Genomic DNA, 12,167 nt, shown 5'->3' with positions numbered 1-12,167 from the left:
TAAGCTTATTTGAAAAACTACAGGTCTTTGAAGGCAATAAAGCATACTGGAATGGAACAATGGATGTTGAACAGCAAATGAAAGACATATGTAAACATGTCACTCTGCTGTATTTGACTAACTGCCAAATCATTCACATAATAAATATTTAATATCAACAGGTCACCTGTTCCCAGCCTTGTAGATCTAGCGGCATGCATTTATTCCCAAAAAAGCAAACTACTTACAAAATAGCAGATTATGGCTTCATTTTAATCCTGCTTTGTAAGTAAACAGGAGTGGAAACTAGTGAATGCATAGAACAAGATGATGCACTGTAATTTTATGGCAAACCTATTTTCAAGTTCAGTAGGTTTTCTATCCAATGTGTAACAATTGCGTAACATAAACATACAGGTAGTGAACAAACAAACAAAAACACCTTAGTAAATGATGGTCACCGAGGATATTGAAAGCAAGGTCTTCCATACAGATGTGGCTTATACATTAATTAGGTAAATAACATTCCAGCATGGTCAGGGTCATGTAAATATGTTATAAGACTATAATTATGGCTAGTATGGCTGCAAGAAGAGACCTGAGTGACTATGATTGTTGCTGCACATTTGGCAGGAGCCTAAGTGATCAAGCTGTTGTTGCGCATATGGCAGGAGCGCAAGTGACTGAGACAGCTGAACTTCCTAATGTTTCACAAGCAATAGTGTCTACAGTGATGTCAGCATGGAACCCTGTGGGAAAGCATCATTGTGATGATGATAATTATTATTATTATTATTTATGATTATTATTATTCTTTATTTATTAAGCACCAACATATTATGCAGAGCTGCACATTGTGGGATCATAATAAAAAGTACATACATTTACATGAAACAGATAGTAAAGAGGACATCATTAGCAAATGGCAACAGTGGATGTATATCAACTTCTCCATTGTAGAGACCTGGTGTCATCAACGATCCCCACCACACAGAGGAAGGTGGTGTCAGTGGAGGGACGACTCTTAAAAAATACTGGAAAGGCACTCCTCCCAACTATCCTGATTTATATGGGACAGAGCCGGTTTGAGGGCTCTATCCTAATTTAGGCGGGACAGTCCCTATTTGAGGGCTCTATCCTGATTTAGGCGGGACAGTCCCTATTTGAGGGCTCTATCCTGATTTAGGCGGGACAGTCCCTGTTTGAGGGCTCTATCCTGATTTAGGCAGGACAGTCCCTGTTTGAGGTCTATATCCTGATTTAGGCGGGACAGTGTCACTCTACTGCACCGGTGAATGCAGCATTCAAAATGTATTTATAGGGGTACAGATATCGGGGTGCATCCCAGTGTGATAAACTCATCGGACTTGCCCCTGGAGAAGACTTGGCCACACTTTTTGACACATGATCACTCCCCCTTTTCATTTGTGTGCCACTACGAAGCGTGCACGCTGTCCCGATTCCCCAGCTGAAAAAGTTGGGCCGTATGGAAATGGGCAAATCCATTTTATTGAAAAAAAATTCCTTTTAATCTGCACATAGTTCATAATATGTGAAATGTTATATGTAAGAAATTAAGTCACATATTCAGTATATTATGTCATGCTGCAACATAACTTCAGCATGCTGCAGACAAAAAGGATAAGCACAGATTTTTGAGGCATTCCTACTTTAAAGTGGATGTCTACATTTCGTTTTTAAATTACACTTTAGATAAAAAAAAAATTAACACCTTTCCATCCAGGTGTTACTGAGAATACATATTAATGCTTATTTAGCCACGGTTGGTTCAGTTCCTGCAGGGAGATCCTCATTGTCAAGATCTGCAAGCAGAAGCACCATGGAGAAATCATCAGCGTGCCACTTGCTGACGTCATTGTGATCCCAGCACTAGTGCTACAAAACATGAGACTGTCATGCACAATGTATTAAGGAAGCAGTGCCGTGACATTATCTACAGGGTACTAGCAATTTCCGGGATTGGCAACTGCTAGCACACAATAGAAGCACAAGGGAAGCATTCAGAGGAAAGCTTCAACATACAGTGATGAAGTGGCTGAAGGTTCGGTATTTGCAAATAACATTATTCTAGAAAAGTATAGTTTCCTTTTTAATCTCATTTAAAAATGGCTGTTTATTGAATGAATATGGAGAAAGGGAACAGCCAATCAAAATGGCACAAAAAAACCTAAGCACTATAAAGACAAAACTTGCCCTCAATGTCATGATTTTTTTTAACTTGCATATTTAGCAATAAATCCATGCCTTTATGCACAATTTGCTTTAGGCTTTCTCCAGTATAAATTTCACTTTACAAATCAATTCAGTAATAAAATAATAATATCTGTAACAATTGTTTTTTGTTATCTAAAGAACGGGAAGAAGAAAGCTCAAATTATTTTTCATGGAACAGAATTTTTGCTGGTCAAAATTGATTTGACTTACCAGAAATGGGGCTTAACATTGCCCCAAAAGGTCTTTTCTGGGGGGGCTGGGAGAGTTACCAAGTTTGTCTTGATGAACAGAGACAGATATACTACTGACTAGATTGTGGTCAACAGAACCAGAACATAGTAATCTGTTTATCTCATGTGTCGTGTCAGCACATTCAGTGAGATGTCATTGCCTGATAACGTTCTATGCAATACAACAAGCAGGATGTCTGTGAGACAGTCCAATGTGCATGTCATATTCAGCATCTCGCTAACATAAACCACAACAAAATGTTTGTATTGCCAAGCTCAGCAGCTGCTCATACACGGACCTGCACATTACACAAACTTCTCATCAATGAAACTGCTGAAATGCACAAATCTCTTCACCTAGTATGCAAAGGATCATATAAGTAAAGAGCTTTTCTTCTCTTTTCTACAGTATGTCATTTATTTTATTTTATGAGGGGGCTAGGGCAATTTGTGCCTTCTTTAGTATTATTTTTGATTAGACATTTTGGACCTCATTTAGAGTCGGACGCAAATCCCGTTTTAGACGCATCTAACACAAAAACACTACCACGCATGTGCAGAAAGCGCCAAATCCGCCTGCATTTTGGACGCAATTAACACTTGCGACAGCTTGCGACTTAATACGAGAGAATGGTAGGAACGCGGAATTGTGAAGGCGTGACCATGTAAATACATCCTAGTCGCAGTGAGGCGCAGACGCAACACACGTCAAAACAGGGCTTAAAGCTGTGCGGCAGGAATTAGGTGGCTCAAGCTTTAGCTAGCTGAAGGAACTGCTCGCAGCTCGATAGGGTATTACGAGTGGGACGCAACTGGGGTTGCCACTCGTAATACCCTACCAAGCTGCGGCACACTCCCACTCCTACACTTCTAAATGAGGTCCTTTAAGTGCATTACAAATAAATCAACTGGAAAATATAAAACAAATACCAGATACTTTTATATGATTATTATCACATACACTTTTATACAGTATAATCCAGAAAATTATGTCAAAAGTTAAAATACCAACAAAAGAAAGCAAAGATGTAGGCAGCACTAACAAGATCATATTCGCATAAAAGTAGACATTACTGCAATCCTCCTGTATAGAGGAGAGCAGATATCTCATTAGTTAATGTTTTGAGCCAAACACAAGGCCCTTAATCAAGACAGAGCCAAAATATGTGCATTAAAATCTATTTTTTATACATACATGACACAACATGATGCATGAGCTCAAAAATACATGTCATGATGCAGCTGCGACATGGGAGAATGACACTGGCATGATGACAACTGAAGCAAGTGCATCATGGGAGCAACATAAAAATATTGCCTGCGGGAACAGCCATCATGGTTGGGGGCAAAAACATTTAAACAATGAAATCATATTATTCACATTAGCCAATCACATTAATGTACATTGTGTTCAAACAATTACCTGCAATCATAATAAATGTTTACAAAAATACATATTTCAAAATTATAATCAAATACAAATGTTCACAATATTAAAAAAAAGATTTGTAGAAAGATGTTTAACTTGTTTCTTATCATTGTGACATAAATAACTATTACTATTGAATATAAAAATTCCTTACAGAACATAGCACTGGGAACTCAATTCTACGTGATCAATACAAGAATTCCAGCCCAATATAAAAAAAAAAAAATCAAAAAAAATCACCTGTATGGATGTAACTTGTTTGTAACTACGATGATTTTTCTCCTCCCAGAACTTGGTGTTTGTTCTGACTTTGTAATTGTGAAGGTAATACTAATACTCCTGGACTATCGACTTGTTTTCTATAGCATATGAAATTGTTCATGTGTTCATTCCTAGTGGCTCTGCAGCCACCAGGAATGTAGAGTCCTATCTTCTATGAGTGGAATGTAGGGCTACCTAACCAATCAGTTGTAGTGTGTAATGGACTTCCATAAATATCCTATTTACCCTGTCTGTGTGTTCACCAATACACAGTGTTCTTCACAAAATCATCCAGCTGCCACCTTAATTCCGTGAGGTCTGAAATGCAAAATGTTCTTCAGGTAAGGATTACAAAGTACCACTTTACCGTTTGTGCTGTTGTTTTTAGCACACAGATGAACCACTACCTCATAATTTGTGTTGGCCAAAACATTACAGCATTTTTTGCTGTATATGCAATAATTCCTGTTTTAAATTTCTGACAGACCGTATTGCTTACTATGCTTACTATGAACAGCAAATACTCTAGCTATATTATAGTAAACATTAAAACTATTCTCGGTTGATGTGTGAACAACTAAAGCTATTGGAATCATATGTTTAACTTTTTACATTTTATGCTTGACATGTAGCAGTGAACAAATATTAAAAACACTATGCATGACCACCTTTTTCCAGGACCTCTCAACATTGTGCAAATTGTGTTATTTCATACCTTCTGTCTCTGAATTTTAATGGAGCTTGAAGCATATAGGTCAGTGTAGGACCTGCATATAATGAGGTACCCTTGACGTTGGGATGCAGGCTTAAATCTTTTGATCAAAATATGAACTAATACCTCATGTTTTTATTTTGCTAGACACAGACAGATATGCAGTGTACAGGATAAGCGCTGACAACTGTTTTTTGTTTTGTATACATGTATAGGCATTTATATTGCCACGCAGCTGGTACCACATACAATATGGGATATACCGAGCGCGGGCTTATTGCCAAGCAGCTGGTACCATATATAATGTGGGATATACCGAGCGAGGGCTTGTTTTTCTCTGGTTTTGTTTCAAAATATTGCCTTTTTGTCATAGCAGCTGTCTATTAAGCCTATTTGAGGCACATTTGGGTGTGGCTCACAAGCCAGCCCTTGCTAGATGTAAACCCCTATACCTGGCAGGTGAGTGCATCTGATTTTAACTGCATTTTAATGGTGTTTAAAGCATATAGGTAAGAGTAGGACCTGCATATAATGAGGAGCCCTTGATGTTGGGATGCAGACTTAAATCATTTGATCAAAATATGAACTAATACCTCATATTTTCATTTTGCTAGATACCCACAGATATGCAGTGTACAGGATAAGCGCTGACAACTGTTTTTTTGTTTTGTATACATATATGGGCATTTATATTGGCACGCAGCTGCTACCACATACAATATGGGATATACCGAGCGCGGGTTTATTGCCAAGCAGATGGTACCATATATGATGTGGGATATACAGAGCGCGGACTTGTTTTTCTCAAGGATTACAAAGTAGCACATTACCGTTTGTGCTGTTGTTTTTAGCACACAGATGAAGCCACTACCTCATAATTTGTGTTGGCCAAAACATTACAGCATTTTTTTGCTGTATATGCAATAATTCCTGTTTTAAATTTCTCACAGACTGTATTGCTTACTATGAACAGCTTATACTCTCGTTATATTATAATAAACATTAAAACTATTCTCAGTTGATGTGTGAACAACTAAACCTGTTGGAATCATATGTTTAACTTTTTACATTTTATGCTTGACATGTAGCAGTGAATAAATATTAAAAACACTATGCATGACCACCTTTTTCCAGGATCTCTCAACATTGTGCAAATTGTGCAATTTCATACCTTCTGTTTCTGAGAACATAGCTGACAGTTTTTTCTATTCTTTCCATAATAGCTGGAAATATGAGGGAAGCTGTATTATCATGGGCCAGTTTCCACCCAAGCCAAAAACAATCAGCATTCCCTTGCCTATCTAACACATAGATGCATAGCCTGTGGGCCGCATGAGGCCCACCAGGTCATTTACTGCAGGCCGCAGAAAACAGGATAGGCGGGGGGGGGGGACCCAGGACGCTGGGACTGCAATACTACAATTGTATTTCCATAACTGGTCCCCCTACATCTATCCTGTCCTCCATTGATTGTAGATATACATTTTTTATCGCATAGGAATTCCTCTTCTTGGAGGAAAGACATGTCACTCATGATTGCACCATATCTGTGAACTTTCCCTGAGGAGTAGCTACTCAATCAGTGTAATTGCAACACCATAGATTGCGAAATTGACAAGTGGCGTATTGTCTATTGTCAGGTGCCATATTATACAATATAGTAAAACATGAAAAGCACATGCACATTCATCCCCAACTTGAAAATGAAGCTTGGGTTTATGGTTGTGCTTACTGGTCTCAGGCCTGCTCGAAGAAGTCCCGGAGTAGATTTACTAAACTGCGGGTTTGAAAAAGTGTAGATGTTGCCTACAGCAACCAATCAGATTCTACTTATCATTTATTTAGTACATTCTACAAAATGACAGCTAGAATCTGATTGGTTGTTATAGGCAACATCTCCACTTTTTTCAAAACCACAGTTTAGTAAATATACCCCTGAAGTTGTACAGTTCTCCATCAGTGGCAAACTACCAGATATACATCTGGCGTCTCCTCTTTCTTTTATTTTCAATTGGGTTATACTAAGGAGTGCAGCGGAGTGTGAAGAATCCCAATGTTTTGGTGAACAACTGTACTCATATACTGAGAACCTGTATATAACAGACTGTCTCTAGAAGACTAATCTTCATTCTGCTAGTAGCAGTAATTACATTTATCCAAATGTTGAAAGCTGAGTACTAATTTTCGTTTTTATAATTGTGAATAACTATAGAAAGGGTGTAGCTCCTTAACATAAAGTGTAACATTAAATAGCGGTGAGTGTATGGGTAAAAGCAATAATGTCTAATACCTTCTTATACATAATAAGGAAGTGCGTGTACGTAGGTAAATATCATAACTTTCACAAACCAACCTTTGAATATCGGACCTATAACTTCATGCCTTGCATTACTTTCCAGTCACTGGTTTATATTACACAGCAGGTCAAACACCTGCTTACATTATCCTGTTCTGTAATAAACCACTAACAAGGAAACAATACTGACATGCTATTTTTAGTCATTTTCAGTAAATTGACTACATACGCATTGCTATCGTGACGTGTACAGTATGCAGTATATTTCTCAATGACTAAAGAATAGTTACCTTGCCTCTTTGTAATTCAGTATCTTTTACTATGTTTGTATAAGGTCGTAAGAAATGTTTGACCACAGTTCAATATAATACTAGTTATATCTGTCTCTCAATGGTCATGGGCATAGTAAGGTATTCAAATATGTGGTAATACAAGGAAGTCTGAATGTCTGATGATTTATACAAGTAGTGTAAACAGCACTGTTATTCTATATACAATAGTAACCATGACACATTTATTGAGCTTTATTTTATTTATTATCATGTATCTCTATAAAAATAGCTTACAGTGGAGCTTACAGTCTAAAATCTCTACCACACAAACACAGTAAGGACGATTTTGTTCAGCAATCAATTAACTACCATGTTTTTTTGACTGTGGGAGAAAGCCCATATATAACAGAAAGGACATACAAAGTCCACACAGATGGTGCCCATGTCAGAACTAAACCTATGGCCCAGTGTTGTGAGACAGCAATGCTAATCACTGTGTCACCGTGCTGCCCATCACAAGTGATATCCTGCTGTGACAATGTACAGCTTCCTGTTCAATATCTATGAGTAAAATGGGGCCAAACTTAAAAGGCATAATTTGCATTTTCCATAACAGTAAGATGTCAACGTGTATACTGTATTATATATGGTGTCACAAAGGAATATACAGTGAGACATAGACCATTGGGTGATCAGCATGGCATATTAAAGAGCAGGATACAATAAAGTAGACATCACACTACAGTATATGGCAACTCAAAGTAAATCACATATATGCAAAGTATAAAAAATTAGCTCATAATGCCAACACAGTTGAATATCTAGCTTAGCTGTAGATGGGACATTAAAGGTGTATTAAATTGCCACCGTTTTGTACCACTGTCCCTTTGCAAACAACAAAACAAGTTCTGAAGTCTCTGGTCTGTTATGAAAGGAGACACAAGCAAGTATGTGAGCCAAACTGATTATTGTGGAAGAGAGAAAGAGATAAAGAGAAACGTTAAAGTGGTTGCCTGCTTTGGTCAGATCATAGGACTAGGAACAAACGCTTCTCATGCTGTACAAAATGTAATCATAGGAAAAAATATTTGGAACCATAGTAAATAATATTTTGGTTTAATATCTTTCATATATCTACATTGCATATGTTTTAATGCTCTCTTTTTGGTTTTACTGTTTTTCTTTTGACACAACTCAATTCCCGTGAAACATCCAGTCTAAACTTGTGACACAAAAATGTGTCCTAATAACATACTTGGGAAATCCAACCTCAAGTGTGCACACACAACCGAAGACCTACTGGGACCTGAGGGTGAAAAGCACAGTTTTCAATATAGCAATGTCAATTGTTAAAGGAATTGTCAACTTCTGGACAACTCCCTTAATATAACCGGTACCACTGTGTAACAAATAGCTTTGCCTCCAAGGATACATTTGCTATCAACTAATTTGTGCTGCAGCTCAATTAAATTACAATCCTTAGAATACTCTTTAATAGAGCTGCATGGATTTCTATTGAAGAGGGCTAGTCAGATTAGGTCCAGCAGCATGAGCTTCTGCACAACTGGCATTCAGGTAGGTGGGGACCACTAGGAGGGGGATACTTCTGTTGACTTCATATGGGAGCATGATATATTAAGGGGGTTTGTCCCACAACCCCTTTAAACAAATTATCTTTTTAGTAGAGAATTAAAGAAACCAATATAAAAGACCAATCATTGATAAACAAAGCAACTTGATATGGTATCTGAAACAGGAATATCTCACTTAATTCTTACTGTACACCAAGTATTCAGCCTGCCAAAAAGCACATAGTATTTATATATATTATATATTATAATACATATTATATATTATGTGTTATCTTTGTTTATTGTTGCCCATTAGAGCCACATATTATTAAGAATATGGGACTTGGGCAGAACACCTAATGTATTTAGTCTTCAAAACTATTCACACAAAGGCCTGCAGAAGATTAAGTGGGTCAGGCTACAACCACGGAAGGAAGGATGGCTATGTCTACAATTAGCTTATCAGAGAATTTACGCATTAAAACAGCACAGAGTAGTGATGTGAGGCTCATATCACACTGGTTTGGGAAGACTGTGGTGTAAAACACATACTTTTATATAAAATAAATCATGTATTCAACTTGTTTAAGCTGGACTCCCCTTTGGTATAAAGTTTGCCAAGACTGCTGAAGCCAGTCCATGATTCCTTATAGATGCTATACGCAGGGAAGTAAGACATAAAGGATCACAGCACCACAACGACTTCACCGATACCCAGGGCGATAACCAAGACTGTGTGAGAGGGATGACCCCCCCCCCAGGGCGCAACGCTGAAGTGGGCGCAGTTTATGAATATTTTAGGTTAATTTGGCTAAAATTGAGGGCAAGGGAGGTGCCAGTTTTCGTTCTCTCCTGAGGCGCTAAATTTTTAAGTTACGACTCTGACGCTACCTAATCAGATGCACACAGCCCATGGATCTGTGTAGTCCCTCATAATCATAGACAAAGGTAAAGTGCTACATACCCATTCAAATGTTCAATGCAGTATTTTATTGAGGCATTTTAGATACAACAAATCGCAACTTTCCAACCAGCTAAAGGTCTTTTTCAGGACCTATGGTTGTATCAAACGTTGTATATTTCTTTTCTTTTACAAATCCACTCAATTTAGCAGCAGGGAAACTATTACCAGAACAAGTAGCAATCACTATGTGGAGACATATTCTGTAATTAATGAACGGTTGCAGCCAGGCAGGAACTTCTATTTGTAAAATGACTGTTGGAAAAAGTAGGAAATGAAAACTATTAAGCATTATCTAAGTGAGTATATCCTTTAAATTGACTTGTCATGGTTAGGGATTCAGTTCCCATTTTCTGCTAATGGTAAAGCCAGGGTCTGTAATTTCTGTTCCAGCTTATAATTGGGAGTTTAGTTTGGGGTTGAGGATAATAAGAAAACATATCCTAAATAAGATTTCTTTAAAACTGTAACTGTAACTCTGTAAAAGTGCAGCTACCTGTCTGTATCCTGAGCATACCTAGCGATAGGGGATGTTTATTGTGGGTCTGGAGAGCAGACATCAAAAGCTCTCTATCTTTTAAACACAGTTTTCACAAAGTGAAAACTGCTTATGTTCATGTTACTAGTCCTGTATTGAACAACTAAGCTAATGTACATCATCTATGTACTGTATAAAAGTCAATGACAATGCAGTTTCTTTTTCAGCAAAAGCATTGCTTACACTTGCTGCTGATCATAGTGACAGTGACATACTGTGTACAATATATGTGTGTATACATAGTGTGTTTTGCATTTATCTATTTAAGACAGACAATAATAAATATATATATATATATCTATATATATATATATAGATATATATAGATAGATATAGATATATATATTTATTTATTTATATTTATAAATATACGCACACACACAAACACAAATACACACTCTGTATAAATATATACTTACACACACACCCACACAGACCTGTCTTTATGGCTCTGTTATAGTAAAAAGTTTTGGGACTATATAGTTTCACCATTTGCTAATTATAATTAGATAAACATGTTGTATGAAAACTTATAAATGTAAATGGTATAATGTAGACATCTATAAATCTGGCTTAATGCTCCCACATATACTTTATGTAATGTATGTATACCACCTCCATGTCCAGTGTATGGGTCCTCTGTAGATAATGACACATTGCGGCCGATAGTCACACAACAGTACACATGTTACTAACATATCCCAGGCAGTGATAGCTAACCACCTGTTCTCTTCACTCACATCCCACTGAGCAGCAACAAGTTACCACATACACACACAAGGAAGTTAGAAAACATAAGGCATTACCTGATAATAAGAGCAGGCAAACAATCGTTGTCCTGCAGATCATCGCGACCACTGGACTCTGAATCCTCTGCTGTTTTAATCCCATGTTGATTTAACTCGCAGGGGCTCAAATTAAAAGGAAGATAGCAAAGGTATCCTTATTATTGGGATCCTGTTGTGGGCTAGAAGAACTGCAGCGGTCCTGAAGCAGAAATCCTTGGGCGGAAAGCTCTTGGGTGATGCATGAAAAGCAGGTGTTTCAGAACCTATGACACACTGGGCTGGTAAGACACCGGTTATTGTGTAGCCTCTGATCTAGTGTCCATGCTTCCTTCTCGGAGCTCCTATCATGACACTCCTGTATGAGACCCGCCTGCACCTTCCCACGCCTCTCTCTCTTCTAACCCTGAATTACACAGTCACTCACGCAGTATACTGTGTGCATGTGACAGCGATCAGCCACACGGCGACCTCTTCTGGGCAATGTGCTGTCATCTCATATTCCAAACAGCCGCTGCCACAGTGTGTTTGTATGGTAGGGAGTCTCAGCAAGAGGAAGCCTTCATATATACAGTACAGGCATATATGGAAGCTTACACCACCAACTTATATGACAATAGCAATTTACCAACCTAGAGGATCATGTGATTTTTCGCTTATTCGCTAACTGGGACATCAAGAATTACTATTTAAGATGACCTTTTTTTAAAAAGAACAAGAAACAAAAAAACTAACTTTTATGGTTTATGAAATATTAATTCTAAAAAAGTGTAAAATGATGCAGTCTAGCGCTCTGCATTTCTAATGATCATTATTAATTAAAGAGGTTTGCTCACTCTGCTCTAAGTTGTAATTATGCTCCTAATTATATGTTATTTTGGTCACAGAAAATAAATAT

General features: G+C 37.6%; 1 protein-coding gene across 1 annotated transcript in view; it reads right to left on the bottom strand.

The window, feature by feature from the left end:
* The window catches only part of PARM1 (prostate androgen-regulated mucin-like protein 1), an 81,034-nt gene extending 69,357 nt beyond the window's left edge, over positions 1 to 11,677 (bottom strand). The window contains exon 1 of the mRNA XM_075202127.1: positions 11,291 to 11,677. Within this exon, the coding sequence (XP_075058228.1) occupies positions 11,291 to 11,375 (85 nt within the window). The 5' untranslated portion in view covers positions 11,376 to 11,677. The remainder of the gene's footprint in view (positions 1 to 11,290) is intronic.
* Between the last annotated feature and the right edge of the window lie 490 nt (positions 11,678 to 12,167).

The sequence above is a fragment of the Mixophyes fleayi genome, chromosome 1, assembly GCF_038048845.1.
Source record: "Mixophyes fleayi isolate aMixFle1 chromosome 1, aMixFle1.hap1, whole genome shotgun sequence".
NCBI lineage: Eukaryota > Metazoa > Chordata > Amphibia > Anura > Limnodynastidae > Mixophyes > Mixophyes fleayi.
Note: the sequence above shows the minus strand (reverse complement) of the source record. Positions and strands in the feature narration are given on the sequence as shown.